Source organism: Vidua chalybeata, chromosome 16 (assembly GCF_026979565.1).
Source record: "Vidua chalybeata isolate OUT-0048 chromosome 16, bVidCha1 merged haplotype, whole genome shotgun sequence".
In the NCBI taxonomy this organism is placed as follows: domain Eukaryota; kingdom Metazoa; phylum Chordata; class Aves; order Passeriformes; family Viduidae; genus Vidua; species Vidua chalybeata.
In genome coordinates this window covers 11936718-11953613 of record NC_071545.1, presented here as the reverse complement: position 1 = coordinate 11953613, position 16896 = coordinate 11936718, and the positions used below count along the sequence as shown (strand labels likewise).

The window sequence follows — 16896 nt, the reverse complement described above, 5'->3', positions numbered from 1 at the left end:
CTGCCTGAATGAGAGCAAGCACTGCATTGGGCTGGCAAGAGCACTGGGGCTGGGATAATTGGAAAGATTCCCATTCTGGAAGCAAACATGGGAGGTGTTGGGGGCTGAGTGGGCCCCTGTGTTTAGTGAACACCCAGAATCAGTGCTTGGGGGTTGTTTTCAATGTGCTGACCTGCATACCTGAAATAAGAGCTCAGGGCTCCTGCTTTCAAATGCAGCTCTCAGTGCAGTTAGAGCAGCTTGTAGGAAATGGAGCCAGGCCTGCTCAGCAGAAAGGAGATAAAACATGCCAACTCTCCCACTTAGCCAAGGCAGGTAAGAGGTGGAGGTGCATAGGACCTTCTCTCCCTCCCTTCCACTCATGTAAAATTCTAGCAGTGCATTGGCAAAGCTTATTTTTTCAAATAGATGTTCTGCACATATTTTGGTCATCACCTTGCAGCAAAATATTTTTTTCTAATGAAATCACGTCCTGCAGAATGGTTCCTGTAAGAGCATGATCCATTTTGAACGCTGTGGTAGAAACCTCTGCAGCAGTGAAGCTGTCTCAACTTTTGTTGCCTCTTGCTATATGAGCAGGAACAGATCTGTCACGGAGCCTAACCTTCCCACACAGGCAAAGTTTTGTCTTTTCTAGAAATGTATTGATTCACATTTTGAGCATCTCTTCTCTGCTTTTTTAGTACCTCTTGGACTCAATCCTTACTCACTCCCTTTCTCTGCGTTATTCTCAACTCTCTTGTCAGCAGAGTTAACAATTTCTGTGTCTCTGCAGGGAGTAATGGGCAGCTATTGCAAGAACCATTTTCTGGCACAAGTTGTTCTTGTTGTAATTGCTTTTGAATTCTTATTACTTGTTTAAACTGTCTTCCAGAGACACTCTGATACGAGCAGTGTAGTAAAAGGGAAGATAAATCTTTTGGATGGGAAGAAATATGAAATTCTGGATTTACTTGAGTTATTCCCTGCTGACCAAGTTGATTTATTTTCTGTTTTAATGAAACAGTCATCCTCTTGCTGTGATACACATCAAGCTCTTCAGTGATGGCTTGAAATTCTGCTAACTTTTCTAAGGAGGGCACAAATCTGGCTTTGACTGAGAATATGTTCAGTATCTGCATCCTCAGTTAGAGAAGTCAGCTATTCATCCAGTTAACTGGGACAGCTTTTGGGAATACTTCACAGCTCTGCTCTTGGCTCCATTAAAGAAGATGCTTTAACCTAGTTACGAGTTTTTTGTACTCACTTTTGCTACTGTGTTTGCAAATGACATTTGACTCGGTGCTCTTTGTACTCCCAGCAATAAAGCTCTGTGGCTTCAGGTGGTTTTCTGCAAATGCAGCAGCCAAGGTTGATGGCATCAAGCCTATTTTGTGACAAGCCTTTCATTTAGGCATGATGGTTTCCAGTGTGACTTTGGCAAAGGCATCACCTGCCTTCTGGAGAGCTGGCCCACTTGTCAAGGTCACACCACACCTTTTGGCTCACCTGTCTGCAAGTACCTGGCAAGGGGAAATGCAATTGGCACTATGTAATAAGTGATATATTTGCAAATCTGGTAGGGAGGAAGAGTGAAAAAATGCTCTGATTTTTTTTTTTTTTTTTTTTTTTTTCCCTAATTGAATAGACATAGATCTTGGAAATGCACATGTTCCTGCCTGGATGGCTCGTGACAGCTGCTAAAGATAAACATGCTCTTTCTCAATGTCATTTGACTGTAGTTAGATAGTTAAAATAGCTTTTTCTTTTCCAGAAATATCTGTCTGGTTTTTGTATTATGTTCTTTTCTGTGGTGGTGTGTCCAGGTCAGCAGATTTTCACAGATTTGTAGAATACCAGGTTGGAAAGGACCTCGAGGTTCAGCCTTTCCTGATAAAAGCCTGGTCTGGACAAGATGGCCCAGCACTGGGTCCAGCTGAATCTTAAAGGTGTCCAGCTGAAATTTTAGTTAAACCCTTAACCAATATACATAATGAAAACCTAAACCAGAATGTCTGAGTCTACAGCACAGTTGAGTGTTTACCAGAAGTGACTTTCATACTCTGGTACCCCTGTGATGTTAATAATTGTCAGAGACATCTGATACACAATGTTAAAAGAACTGCATTTTTGTGTCTAAGGTTGTAAGGGCTGCAAAATAAATATTTGGCCCTTCAGAATTCAAGCATAAGAAGGGCAGTTACCAAAGTTTTAGCATCTGTATCAGTCTGTGATTTTTGTCAGGGAGAATGGGATGCTTTTGGTATTAAGCTGGGATTCAGTTCTGTGGTGTGACTAAATCATTACATGGAATTTGATGGAACCATATCTGGAAAGAATCTTGCTGACAGCCTCAAGTTTGTACGTGGGTTTTTATAGTTTAAAGGAGCTGTCTCTCACTAGGTTGTTTCTTATAATTTTCTGTGCTTAGTAATTTGGAATTGTTAGGTTTCTATATGCTGTCCCCTGCATTTTCCCTCCTTGCTGTGCCAGGGGAGTGGAGACTTAGCTGAAAGAAGAAGGAAATAGCCACCTTCTCCTCCACACACTGCTGCTTTTGTCAGAGGCAGCTCAAGGGCTCAGGTTGTCCTGCTGTTGTGGAGGAGCTGCATTTCTCTTCTGTCTGAACAATAAGCTTTGTATCTGTTTGTACAGTAATGAACTGCTTTTGTTTCCTTCAGGAACCTGCTCTGCTGTCTGGAGCGTTTCCATTTACAGACAACCCTTGCCAAATTAATTTTATTTAATTATCTCCCAGGGCTAAGCTTGAATACATTTTGTGTTAAATTCACCGTTTCTCCCTCTTCTGAACGAAATGGACTTAATATCCTTGTTAAAATCTGATTAAAACTAAAATTGAGTTTTTTGAAGTCTGATTATCCCATGAAATGGAATTTTTAAACCTAATTATGAATGGATTTGCATACATTCTTAGCACCATTGAAAAGAAAGTTGAAATAAATTTATTAATGAAATCTTCCTCTGCTGTCTCTTTGGGCCGTGGTGATTGCTGGAGAGTGAGGGAGAAGGAAGGCAGGCGAGAATGAAACCCCCCCCCTCTTCTGAAATATACCCTCTCCCTCCCAATTAATTCTAGAGCTGTTTTGACCCCGTCTCATTTTTATTCCTCCCTGCCACACAGCCCAATTTAGGTAATTGACAGCCTTTCAGAGGGTAACTACACAGTCGAGCTGGTTTCATGTATTTAAAGCCTTTGTGCTTTCTGAAGGGAGGATGTAGTGGGCAACTTTTGTTTCCACTATTATGTTTTTTCTCTCTTTCCTGAGGTAGCCCTGACACCTAATCAATAGGCAGCTCTGGTTTCTCCTTTCCGAGGAGCTGCATATTGGAGTGTTTGTGTTAAACCTGCTAAAAAATGGATAGTTTGACATACTCTGGTGAATGTGCACATGGAAATTGGGGTTGTTTATGTAGTTCCCTGGGTTTGGAGCAAAAAGGTTTCTTTGTAGGATATATTTGAATCTCTCAGTACAGTAATTGTGCCCATCCCTTCAGGAATTTGCCAGTCCTCTCTGCGAAAAGGTGTGCCAGTGCAGGATATGTCTGCTTGTCTGACTTGGTGCAGAGGGCAGCAGATGCCTGTGCAGAGATGTGGTGGCTTCTACTTGAACCTTTCTGTGTATTTCTTGCACTGGTTGAAGAGTTCTTCTCCTTACATGAAAGGTACAACTTGAAGGTGTGACTTTATTTTTCAGCCAGTCATCATCTTACCCAGACTTTACAAAAAGCTCTTTGCCTTTTTAAGCATTAGTTACAGAATTTTTAACAGGGTCTTCTGTCTGTCATGTGCTGTGCGCAGATTTTTTTCTTCTTGTTAAAAAAAATATAGTAAATGTGGTAGAAAAAAGGTTTTGGCAGAAGGAGAGAGAAGAAATCCTGGCCTTGATACATGACTCTGCAAAGAGTAAATGCTCAGCATGTGGCCAAGTGTTCTGTAAGCATTTGCATTTGCAAAGTTGCTTTCAAGTACAGAGGGACTTGTTTTCCATATGCCTTTGTGCTTTCATTTTAATCCTGTCTTTGCACAGGTTTAGTACTAAACACAGTAGTGGTATCAAGTTCTACAAAAAATGTGGATTTCTGGCACTATTTCTTTGGAGTGCTTCTGAAGTGGGGAGTTCTATGAGAGAAGCCGTGGCTCAGCAGAGGAAGGAGAGTTGAGCTAAGATTTGAGAATATTTTTTAGCTGGCATGTGCTCAGGTTATAAACCAGAATGGTTGAAGTAAATTAAAAATTTTCTTGGTGATGTAACAGGAAAACCTGAGAATTCAGAAAAGCTTTGGAGGAAAGCAGCTGACTCGGGGAGGTCTGCACCAGCAACTTAAAATTATTTTGTGATTTAATGGCTGCAGCTTTCATTTGTGCTTTCTGAAACTGTTGTCCAAAGACAGGTTTAGCATCTCAGGTACATAATACTTGCTGTATAAATAGGACTCCCTTGCAGTATCTTCCCAATCAAGTTCCAGTGAAATCCAAGGATTTGGGAATATCTGATGTACCTTCTCCTCAGTGGTGGAGCTGTTGTACAAAGCTGTAGTCACACCAGCAGCAAGCAGAATCTGGAAGCTGAAGATCCTAGAGAAGCCAGGAGATATCCAGAATGTTTTGAAGACTTTGGGAAAGCTGTTTAATTCTTTTGGTCTTGCCTGGTTGGTTCTGTAGCATCCATTTGTTGAAAAAGGAAAAGTAACTGGTTTGTGGGTAGTCCTGTATCATACAGCATGATGAAGCAAGATCTTGAAGGTAAATGTGAATGAAAGGAAGGATGTGAAAGTGGTATGAAAAAAGAGTGTTTGTTTCTTTTAGCAGAGAGAATAGGAGCTTTCTCTTCTGTGGATACATTTCAAACTTTGCCAGTGTTTATCATCTAATCTTATTAGTGCCTCCCTCAGCAGCTTCAGGCAGTGAAAGTGTTCAAAGCTGGATGATAGCAGCAAGCCAAGATGCTGTCCCACTGCTTGGGACACCAGTGCAGTCCGTATCTGAATCCCAGTCCCAGGAGCTGTGGCAGACACAGGGAAGCCACAATTGCTTTTGGCTGCTCTGAACCCCTGTGCTGGATGCAGGTACCTGAGCTGAGTGAGAGTTTTGTGAGCAAGCTGGCAAAAGGAGAAAAATAATTGTTGAAATGCCATTGTTTACATCTGTAGTGCAATTACACTTGAGCAGTTCCACTTTCTGTGAACAAGTCTTAAAGTCTGCTTCTATCTCCTTCTGCCATGAATTATTCATTCCTTGTGGATGAGGGTGATTGGGGTTTGGCTTTCACAGGCAGGTTTATTATACCCACTTAGCTCCAACTGCTTTGGCATGCTCCTAGCCTCAGTTATTTTCCCAGCATTTATTCTTAGCATTCATTGTTCTTGATGTTAAACTTTTGGACTATGTAATTCAGCTCTGGTTTTGGGAGTGAGAGTCTGAGGGGATGGAGAATGTTGGTTTCTTTCTTTTGATTTTCTTTGCAGCAAGCATAGGAAGAGCTTTTTATTTAATTCTCTGCTAATTGCTAAGTCTGAGGGTAACTGTTATATTATCACCATGTGTCAAAAAACTTGGATGTGAGACACTTTGTATGTATGGCTTGGGAGCTTTGCATGTTAAGGAAATAAAGCAGAATTTCAAAATGAGGTGGGATTGATGTGCTCTGCCTTTCCAGGGAGAGTGGTTGTGAGGGCTGCTGAGATTGGGATATCATAACACAGGGGTGCCACCACCTCTGCAGCAACAGTGACACTCTGGGTTCTTCTGTTCTGACAACTTGAGTTGTCTGCTTTGTACTGGGACTGCAGCACTCAGGTCTTGCTGTGTCTCATGTTAGTGATGCCTAGAGCTGATGTGCTAATGGGCTTCCATTAAACTTTCCATTTTAAATATTATTTGTCCTTCACTTTGAATATTAAATTTTGAGAAACTTTCCACCAAAAAAAAAAAAAAAGAGTATGAGAGAGAATTACTGCATTTGTTTAAAGTTCTGAAAGCTTTTTTTAGCCAAACAGTTCAAAGAGCGCATCTCACTAATCAGAGGAATATTTTTGCGTCCCCGGGGTGGTCACAGTGTTTTAATTGGAACTCAGGCTTCTTTGAAGTCCTTTTTAATCCTCCCTGAGCTGGGGGAGAGGGTTTGAAGACAGCGCTGTAAATCTGAAATGTCTTCGCTTTATTTACATGTGTCTGGGGACGTGTGTAATTTGTTTTCCTGGATGAAGCCTGTGGACAGCTGAGTGGGAAATGTGCTTCCTTAAGTGGGGAGGCTCGAGCCAAAGGTGGGGTTCTGCACAGTGAGCTCACGTGCTCCTGCATTTGTTAAAACCAGGAATTGAGCAACAGGCTCTGAATGGGAAATGAACTCGATGGGAAATGATGTGCTAGCTAAACATGAGGCAAAAAGCTGGGATTTAAACTCATGTTTTAGGATTAACTGCTTAGTATGCTTGTAAAAATGGTGTTGAATACTGATATTTGACTTTTACCAGATAGGAAACAAAAGATTTAGGAGACAGTGTTTATGACTGATAGCTTTAATCATCTATTAAATCAGTGTGAGGTTTCATTTTTCTACATTGAACTAGAGATTTTTGGGTGTCCATAATGATACTGCTTCGTCTTTGTGCCTCAGTTTCTAAAAATCAGGCCTTGCTTTGGTCTGGTTTCAAGGGATATCTAGTGCTACCTCAGATGTTTCATGCACTTGATGTAACTACCACAAACAAAGCTTCAGTGGCAGCTGATGCCTTTTTGCCATCTTAATACAAATGCCCTGTGGCTGCTAACAGCACAAGCATTTTCCTTAGGCATTGTCTAATTTTGTTGTTCTGCTATTGATTTTCATGATACATATAATAATTTTTCAGCTGTGTTTTCTGTACTTCAGTAAGGCTTTTAACCTCTCACATTTGCTGGAGCTTGGATGTTTTATGTTCTACTTCTGGCAGAGGTGAGACATAATCTTTTACTGAATTTGGGTAGTTTTTAATTAATCAAAGCAACAGGCTTAACCTCAATTTTCTAGCTGAAAGAATAACTTAGAATTCTAGCTGAACATACAAGCAGTATGCTTTTCATTCTTTCTAAAATTGTTACCATAAATTTATGTGCAACTGTTATTGTATTGATATTTTAAAAAAACCCATTTAAAATAACTTTTACTGTAGCTTAAAGTTGCAGTTTAAAGTGGCCGTTCTTGGCGTGAGATTGAACGTGTGATTGTAATCAGAAGTAAATAATATATGGGATGTCAAATCACTTTATATAAAAGCAGTTGAAAATATGGCCTAGACTCTCCCAAGGACCTGTCTTCAGCCATTATTATTATTTCCTCTTGCTCAAGGTTAGGGGCTTTGTGTTACTGCTGGCTAATATTTTCAGCTGATAAGAGTCTGGGTAAACAATGGGATCAATAAAGATGTTGAAAACAATACAAGGACTTGGTCAATTAATTTTCTGCAAGGATTATCTCAGACAGGTGTCAAAAGAACAAGAGCATCAATTCAGTGCAATCTGTAAAATAGTCAAGTGTACATAAATTGTCAGTAGCCAGCCTTGGCTGCAGCAGGAGCTCTCCTGTCAGACAGGAGTCCTGGCTATCTGCAAAAATGGTGTCTCTGTGTTGGTCATTTCCATAGGGGCAGAAGTTATGCCAGAAGGGCATGTTGGATACATGCAAATTACATTTGTTTTTAGGCTTTGGAAGATTTTGTATCTTGTCCCTGTGTCCCACTCCTCCTTCCTTGAGAAGGAGCTGATGATGTCTGTTTCTAGGCTGGTCTAGATCTCTCTTCAAATGTCTTGAGAGTGACTTTGCAGAATGGAACCAGCAGAGTTTTGGTAAAATTGATTTTTTAGCTGTCAGGGTTCTTTCCCAGTTTTGTATAATCCTGGTAATTGGCCTGTAATGGTTTTTAGGGTTTCTAATGACCTGCTGTTGAAATATACAACATCTGCCTGTTTGGAGTTTGTTTCCAATGAACATATCTTTGTATTTCAGTCTGGTTTTTAGATATTAATTTTTTATTTATTGTTCTTTACAACTATCCAAATGCCTTGAAAATCTAAGGATTCTAACCCACAGGGTTAGGATACATAATTGGTGTTCTGCTGACATTCTGTTCTTTAGATTAGTTTGGTTTGCCCTCACCTTCCTCATGAAGTCTCTTGGCTCCCCTGTTCACACTGTCCTCTCAGCCCAACCTCATGTTGCCAAAATGATTGTTCCAACTCCAGTGATAAATAGAAACTATAGTAAAAACAACACTACTTAGAACTCCCTAAAAGGAGTTCTTGTTCATTTTATGGCATTATCTTTCCCTTCAGCTGTTGCTTTTTTCTCAGATAAGGTTTGTGATTAGGAAAAACACTTAAAATGCCTTTTCTTCTGCTGCAGTAAAATGAAACATTACATTATTGTGTTTACATTTTGTGCTTGAAGTCTTAAGGGCAATAGGTACAAAATTGTGTGCCACAATAATTTCCTTTCAACATCATCATTAATATATAATTACATTCACTTAATTGTGAATTGAGAAAATACATTTGCTTCTCTAATTGTGAAGATTGTGCTGATATCTCTGTTAGGATGAGAGCAGTAACAACCATTTTTAAAATCCCTTTTGATGATTTCCAACTTCAATACTTCTGTGCTACTCCTGGTGAATACCTGAAAGTTGCTTTAGAATTTTGTGGTTTTTTTCTTTCTCTTCAGTGTCTAATCTATTGGGTTTAAGACCTTAAGAACTCTTTATTTTCTTGTATAGGAAAGACATAGGACAAAGAATATTTCACAGCTTTGTAGATACCCTCCCTGTGTCTCTTGATGTATATTAAATGCCTTATTGCTGCCTTATAAATGGTCTCATTTTATTAAGGTCTTTTGATGACTCTGAAGTTTTTGTTTTGCCATGACCTCTAAAAGCTTTGAATTATGTCATGTGATTGAGCATGCAGTGGTAAAGCCCAAAGCTGAGCATTTCTATCTTCCAGATCAGCAGTCTTGGTGCTGCTGTGTACATTCCCTCTGCTTGAGGTCTCTGAAAGCCTTTCAGTGTTGAGGTTCCATTCCACTGTGCAATGTGTGTTACTTGGCACGTTTCTGTGGATTGTTCTGTGCCTGCTCTTAGAGCAGCAGTAGGGATGAGAAAGAAGTTTGGACTGTTGAAATGTTTGCCCAATGGTTAATTTTTTTTTTCCAAAGTAAGATTAATTTTATCTTGTTGAGCCCTTACCTTGTCTTTAAAGTAGAAATGAAACTTGAATAATGTGTTGTTATAAACTTTGGGAGGAAAAAAAGCTTTCTTCATTAAAATTCAAAGAAGTTATTAACTGGAATCTAATCTTCCTTTTTTTCCCTCCCCTCTTCAAATTATGGCTTGATTGGATTAATTGCTAATTTTGCAATTGCTTCAAAAGAGACGTATCAATTGTCTTTAGAATTGTCAAGACACTTATAAACACTTCAAATGTTTTCTTACAAATAAGTTGCTCTTCTGCTTCAAGTGGTTAATGGGGACATTTGCTTTGGTAAAGAGCAATTGGATTTGTTGATTCTATCTGTACACAAATTAGAATTCTCTAAATGAGGGGAACCTCGGAGGCTGAGATTGCTTATCGCTTTCACTTGGATTTCCTCCATTTACTTTGTACATAAAATATTAAGCAGCCACTTTTTGGAGAAACAGTCTCAGGTATACCTTAGTTTTGAGGGTTTGACAGCTCTTAGCACCTTCATTTGAATGAGTAAAGGTTTGTGACTGCTATTCAAAACATTTAATCAAAGTGCTGCAAAGCACTAAATTTGTCCTAATTACCTGGAAACACTGAGTATTTTTTTTTGTGACTAATGTGTGTAGGAGATTCCAGACCATGTGCATTAGTTAATGTAGTCAGGAATAGGAAGGGAGGATGTAGGCATGGAGATATGAACAGACAGGGGTAACTGCCAGGACTGGAGCTTGAAGGGGCTTTTCTGCAGGAGAAGTGCTGTTGTGAAAGTTAACTCTCAGAATTTCCAGGTCTGGACACCAGATTTTAGTGGTAATATTTTCCTCTAGTCTGGTGAAGAGGAGCTGAGGAGTCCTCCCAAGGAGGCAATGCATATTTTGAGGAGAAAGGGAAATTAAGCAATTTGTAGCTTTCTCGTAACAGACATGGAGTTGTTATGACTAAATGAAACATAAGGACTCTGTGCTGTATCCCAGAAGTCTGTATCAGCTGTTGTGATTATTGATATTTGCTGAACTTTCTTGCAGGGTGAGTCCTTCCAGGAGCTGAGCTGCTTTTGGACTTGGTGAAGCTTCAGAGGTAGACAGGAGTCCTGTAAACCAGAGATAGAGGAGTTAAAGCAGTTGAGGAGATCAAATATACAAAGAGGATGTTTGAGACTCACTTCAAATATACAGGAAGAGACTGTTACAGGCATTCCATGGCCTTTCTAATCATACAGAAATATTTAAAACAACTAAACTGCCTTTCCAGAAATCTCGTTGTCATGTTATTGCTCTGTTTGTTCTTCAGATGCTGTTGTTTTCCTGCCTAGAAAGAAGATTAAATTATTTTTATAAAAGTAGAAAAGGATCTTCTTGTGGAAAGAAGAATTTCAGAATCTTATTACATTTCCTTGTACATAATAAAAAAAAAAGATAAGGAACATAATAAATATTTTATACTTCTGGGAGACTACCTTAAAACAAACAACAAACCAAAACCAAAAAAACACCTGGAAATTGTTTTTCATAGAAGAGAATTAAGGAGATGCGGACTCCCTTTCTGTGCCTTATTTTCTTGACAAACACTTTAATAAGAACGTCGGTCTCTGGTCTTTGTTAGTTAATTATGTTTAAGTGTAAAACTAAAAACACTGTGCCAAAAATCTGGTAATGTTCCATTTCAATTTAATATGACTTAGTTGAGACAACCAAACTTGTCATTGTGTATTCATACTGAACTGAATCTGTGAAGAGAAATATTAATTCAGCAGACTTTCAAAAAGAAGTAATTCTGAGTAATTTAGTATTATAAATGTGGTATTAGATTGGTAGTTTGAATCAAATTTAATTAAATAAAAAGCAGTGAAGAACTCAGTCCTCCAAACATAGTTGATGAAATGCCTGTTTTTCTCTTTAGTTTTACTTTTGTCTTGCACTTCCATACTTAAAATTTAATGTCTGATCTCTAGCTACGATCAAAACTGTTCCTTTGCTGTGCATTTTGAAACATTTTATAGAAGCAATAAGAAGTTGACATTCTGATAAATTATAAATTAAAAATTTTTTTCTTTAGCATTTTCATCTACTTAGAGACTCTTGGTTTAATGTTACTTCGACAGTTAATTCTCAGTGTGTAACTGTCACAGTTTATACTGAAATGGTAATAGATCCTTAACTAAGAACAGAGCCTTCCTCCAAATCCTGGGAAATGTCAGTTGTGTGTATTTAAAAAAGACATACAAAATAACATAAGCTGTTTTGCTCAAACGTTTAAAAAGTGTGACAGTGGGCACTAAAAGTCATAATATGACTTGATTGGACATCCCATTAAGTTAATTTTTCACTTCATTTCAATGGTTTTATGTTTTCATTCATTCTTAAATTGCTCCTTTTCCAATTATCTGTGCTTCAAAGGAAGGCAAAGAGCTTTGGTTACCAGCAGCTTCGTCCCCCTCCTGCCTTACTGTGCTGTAAACTGCTGGACTAATTTACTCATTTAGGGCAAAAGGAAACCTCGTCCAAATTAGACTTAAATTTAAGTGTTTGTTTTTATGAATTTTGCTTAAGGAAGGGGGGGTCTCAGGATGGGAAGGTGGGACAGAGGAAGAACATTCTAGCTTTTAGCTCTTTGTGCCTTAGCCAGGAGAAGGGAACTGAAGACAGTGATTTGCTCCTGCATTTTGGAAGCCCCTTTTTCATTTGTTCATGTGTACATTATGATTACAAAGCACATGAATCAGTTTTGATAACACACTGACCTGAATTGGACTGTTCTGGTCCCTTTACAGGTTTTTGCATGGCTGGTGCACACGAGGTGTGGGGTTTTTGGTGGTTACTCCCTGGGGAAGGAAGCTGCCTGCAGGTTTGCAGAGCAAACATAGTGGCACTGCTCAGCTTTTCAGAAAGGGAGTTGTGGCTCTGTTTGGGTCAGGATGGGGTTTCAAACTTCCCTCAGCAAGCCATGGTGATTCCAGTAGTGTTGGAAAGCTGTGTTGTCACAAAGAAACTCTTAAAGCAGATTCCTTGGCTTTCCAATACTGGTTTTGATACGAACTCTTCCATAGGGAATGGACAGAGCCAAGGCTCTCAAGGCCAGAACATGTTGCTGTGTGTTGGGATGCTGACAGATTTCTCTCTTTGCATGGCATTGTTTGCAGAAGCTTGTGCAATGAGAGGGCTGGTTACAGCTGGTTGCTGTTTGCAGTGCTTTGGGACTTGACCAATTCTCTTCAGATGGAAAGCTTTGATTTAATTTTATTGTGCATGCAGTGTCGTTCCTCTGCTTGGAAATTTGGCTTTTGCCAAACTGCTGATGCTCAGGATAGGGTGTAGACCTTGGAACCAGGCTTTGAAACCTCTCAGTTAGGACAGCAGAGTGCATGCAAAGGTGTCTTTGGCTCTGATCACCTGATATGATTCAGTGTTACAGAAAATGAACTTTTCTTTACAGGGGATTAATACCCATGGGCTTTGTTACATATCTCTGCTGCTCCACTTAGAAAGAAAAAAATAATAAAAGCTATTTAATGCCAATAAAACATTGTCCAGAACTAAGTGTAAACCTAAAGCTGCCAATTGCTGGAACTGAGATTGGAAGCTGATTGTTGGTTTGAATGGCTGAACAGATGAGGAGGATTGTTTTTTATTGGAAATCGGTCAGGAGCTGTCATTACTAGAAATCTGTGGCTTTTGTAGTACTCTCTCATTTTACTACTGGATTAATTTCAGTTCCTGATTTCAGTCCTAATAGATTATGGTATGAATTTCTGAAAAAAAAAAAAAAGACAAAAAATCAAGGCAGATACACTTTTTTTGTACATTAAAAAAAGAATCTGTGAAATTATTTCATTGATGCAAGGACCATATGCTGGTGTTGGGGGCTGCCACTCAACATGACCAGAGAGCTGCCTGATACTAACTATGCTTATGATAAATCTGCTGTATTTGGGTGATTTATTAGAAGCTTAGAAGTGCATTTTTCAGAGCCTTGTTGACTTGGCATTACATTGCACAAAGATTTTCCTGTGGAAATCATTGTGTCTGCTTACAGCTTCTTCTTGCCAAGCAGACTTAGGTGTGCCCAGTCCATTTCCCTGGTGCTCCCTCTGATGCCCAGCCATTGGTAGCCCTCAGTAAAGAGCTGCTCAAGTTAAGGATCCCTTCAGGCTCAGCTACAAAACTTTGAAATGTTATTTGATGCTGCAACACATTTGAAAATCCAGATGCATGTTGGCTTAAAATTGACTTGTATCTACTAACAGAATTTTATTTTCAGATGTTTTAGCCAAGCCATCTCCAGGTTGTCTTGTTTTTTTTTCTCATAATTGCCTTGGCTAGTGAGTGTGATGTCCTGTCCTGAATGATTCCTTTGCTGCAATCTGTGCCTCTGTTGTCTGATGGGAGAACATTTCCATATATTTAACTGTATATTGACTATTAAGACTTGGATGTAACACAAGTGGTGTTAGAGGCTTCAAAATTTTCTGCTGAGGAAGGATAAAGGTTTGTACTTCTGGAAGTGAAATGCAGGAATGTTTCAGCTGGGGTTGCCAAAATTGAATCCTATCTGCACCAACTCAGCGTTTAACTAATTTTCACTCAACTGGAAGTGACAGATGATTAAAGAGAAAAAGCGATGCCTTTTTTTGGATGTGAGTAGTTGCCTGGAAAGTATTTTCATCAGAGAAAGGGCTTTTCTAGTCCTAGATCCAGTCAGAATCCAATGATCAAGCTCGAGGCACTTCTCCCTGTTCAGTTTTTGGAGTGGCAGCAGCCTCATTCCGGTGCTGTATTTCAATGCTGTAGACTCTGACCAGGCCTAGTTTCATCTGCCAGCAGCAGTGGAACCCTGACTTGCTTTTTGGGGCACATGGTAGATTATGTTTCTGCAGATTTCACTGCTGCAAAACTAACTTCCCACTTGCTCCCTATGAAAAGCCCTGTCAAGGTCTGGGTACTCTTCCCCTTTGTGGTGGTGGAACAAAGGGATGTATGTTCCCAGTTCCTACAGGGATGCCCCTTCCTTTCCTTTGGGAAGTGTGATAGAGATGCTTCTGTTTTAGGGTGGAAAAACGTTTCTGATGGCTCAAGACAAATTTTTATGACTTAGAGAGGTGTCTGAAAGAGCAGTTTCCTCCTGCAGAGGCTGTTGATGTGGTCTGTGGAACTGCCAGACTGGAGTTATCTTGATCCCATTCCATTACCTTTAAGCATTTGTCATTGGATTTGATGAAAAAATAAACCCATTTCTGACAGCTGTGCAGTTGTTGCTCTCGGGTCTGTAGAAATCTCTGATCTCTTTGACAAGAAAAGGCTATCAGTGACATCTGAAGTGTTACCCAGAGCTGAGGGATTGTTTTTTTTTTCCTCCTGTGGCTCTGGGGTCATGGTGTGTGGAGGATTCTGAAGTCAGCACACTGGTAACTCTGTGGGAATACTGCTTTGAGTCACCTGTGATGTACCTGAACATCCACATTGTGAGAGGGTGTTCAGCAGTAGCCAGAGTTGTTGAATTGTACAGTCTGCATTTCGATTTATTTCCTCCTTTTCTTACCCTCTTACTGCTACTGCTGTGCTCATACTGTGATGGCTTTAGATTTCATGTGAGCTGGACAGGCTGCAGCTCTGTGTTGTTCTAAGGGACTGCAACAGGTTTGGCCCCAGGAAATCACCTTGGCTGCTTTTGGTGAGACCTGTTCCATGGCTGTGTGTGGAATATAGATTTGCAACCAATGATTCATTAAAAGTTTTTATTTTGTTTTAATTGTGTAGGACACCTGATGATCTCTCAAGGCAAATTGTGGCCCTGCAGCAACGGGAGCTTGCCCTGAAAGAGCAGAATTCCACCTTCATGAACAGGTGAGTGACTCCAGGAGGGAATGCTGGTAGCAAGACCCTGCTATGTTAAAGCCCAGAGAAAGGAAACAAGGACTGCAAACTGAAAGACCAGCTCTTTGTATTTCCTTATGTTCCATGGAGCCTTCTGTTCCACCTTCTACTCTTTCCCATGTTGATTAAGGGCTGCTTACTGAAGTCCTTGCAGGAAGAAAAAGATGAGTAACTGTGGGTGATGCAGTGAAGAGTTAATCAAGCTTTATGCTATGAGCTACAGTGTTTGCAAGGGGAAGTGAGTTGCTTTCCCCAGACCATTTCATCTGGAAAGGAAATGTCACAAAGCAAAATGTGCCAAGTATCCATCTGGGTATGGGAAAGGGAGTAGGAGCTTTGAGGACTGTGATTTGACTGCTGAAAGGACCAGGTTGCAGGGATGGTGAAGGAAAAGGATGTTTGCAGTTTTGGTGGCAGAGTGCTGCCAGGCTTTGAGAGGAGCAGTCTGTTTATGGAGTGAGATGTGTGTTTGAAGCATGAGGGTGTTTAAACCATTGCCCTCCTGTGGGATTGAATGTGCAATGGGGAAATGAATTAGCCAGAGCTAAACTTTCTAGACTGCACTGGTTCCACAGCCTTTCTGAGCACAGTTCCACAGCATGCCAGGCAGTGCTTCTCACCCTCAGTGCACATCTTCTTGCTTCCCTCCCCGTTTCATTCCACACATTAGGAGCCCTCTGTTAAAGCCATTCTAGTTAAAAGCAATACCTCTGTCTTTCAAAAAGACCCTGGACTGTTTGCATTGCAGGGTTGTGGCTGCCTTGGCTGAGCAACAGGAGAGTGGGGAATTTCAGCCTTTGGTGTGAAAATGCAGAATGCAAAGCAGTCAGTGCCATGTTGAGCTCTGGGTGGGCACACTTAGCTTTTTGTGGGCAGCATTTCCTCATGTGTCTCCTGAGGTAGGTGATGATCCTGTTTTGGGCTCCACCTTCCTAATGATGGGCAGGTTTCAAGCAAGGTGGTAAAACAGAATGTGCTGCAGCTGTTAATGAAACTGTTTAGTCTCTTGTAAAATGGTTAGCTAAGTGTAAATTCCCAGGAGTGAGCCAGCCAAATTGCTGTGTGGTTTTATCTGTGAAGTTTACAGGGGAGAAAAAAAATCTTATCAATATAAAAAAGACATTACGTATATTAAAAATAAACTAAGCAAACCCTCAACCCACAACTGATTAAATGATAAAATAAAAGAATGATGGTAGTGTTTGAGTTACAGATTTGGGTTTTCTTTTTTTTAGGCTGCTTTTCACAGCCTCTCAGATAAATTCCTTTTCTAAATTTATTAATGGCCAAGGGGAAATGTCTGTTGAAAAAGCAGCTTTTTGGTAGTGCCTGTTTATCTAGATATAATTGTGCCAATTTAGTTTAAAAATAAAAACATGATTAAAATTACTTTTTGATTTCAAGTTAAATGGGCTGTAAAGCTGTTTAAATTAAAATTCTAAGACTTTCCTGATGCAATGCTGTGTGTCAGTTCTAAAACTGATAGTTTTGACTTTCTTCTATCACATACCTTATTCTGTCTTAAAAAGAAGGCAATAAGATAAATTTTTAAAAACCTTTCATTACAAGTGATTTGAAAGTTCTCAGCAGAAGATTTTGAGTTTTTGGGAATAAAACCTTGTTAAGGAAGCAAACCTAATTTTCTCTTTTCCACAAATCTTTTCCAGACTTAGCTGATGGTCTTCTCTTTTATTTGTTTCATAATTGTGTTCGGAATTGTCTGTGTATTAGAGTAATTTAATATGTGATCATGCCTCCCTCTAGTGATGAAGCCCAGCACTTATTCAGCTTTCTATTGTTTGGGTTTTT

General features: G+C 39.8%; 1 protein-coding gene and 1 long non-coding RNA gene across 6 annotated transcripts in view; one reads left to right on the top strand and one right to left on the bottom strand.

Annotated features, from left to right (window-relative positions):
- Positions 1-16896, top strand: part of MAD1L1 (mitotic arrest deficient 1 like 1) — a 352882-nt gene that overhangs the window by 20665 nt on the left and 315321 nt on the right. For all 5 annotated transcript variants that reach the window (XM_053957712.1, XM_053957708.1, XM_053957710.1 and 2 more), the window contains one exon: positions 14971-15057. In XM_053957712.1, the coding sequence (XP_053813687.1) occupies positions 14971-15057 (87 nt within the window). The remainder of the gene's footprint in view (positions 1-14970; positions 15058-16896) is intronic.
- Positions 10182-12139, bottom strand: LOC128796240 (uncharacterized). Its single transcript, XR_008433755.1, has 2 exons — positions 11958-12139; positions 10182-10307 (listed from the first exon to the last, which is right to left on the bottom strand). It is a non-coding gene; the product is annotated as an uncharacterized LOC128796240 (long non-coding RNA).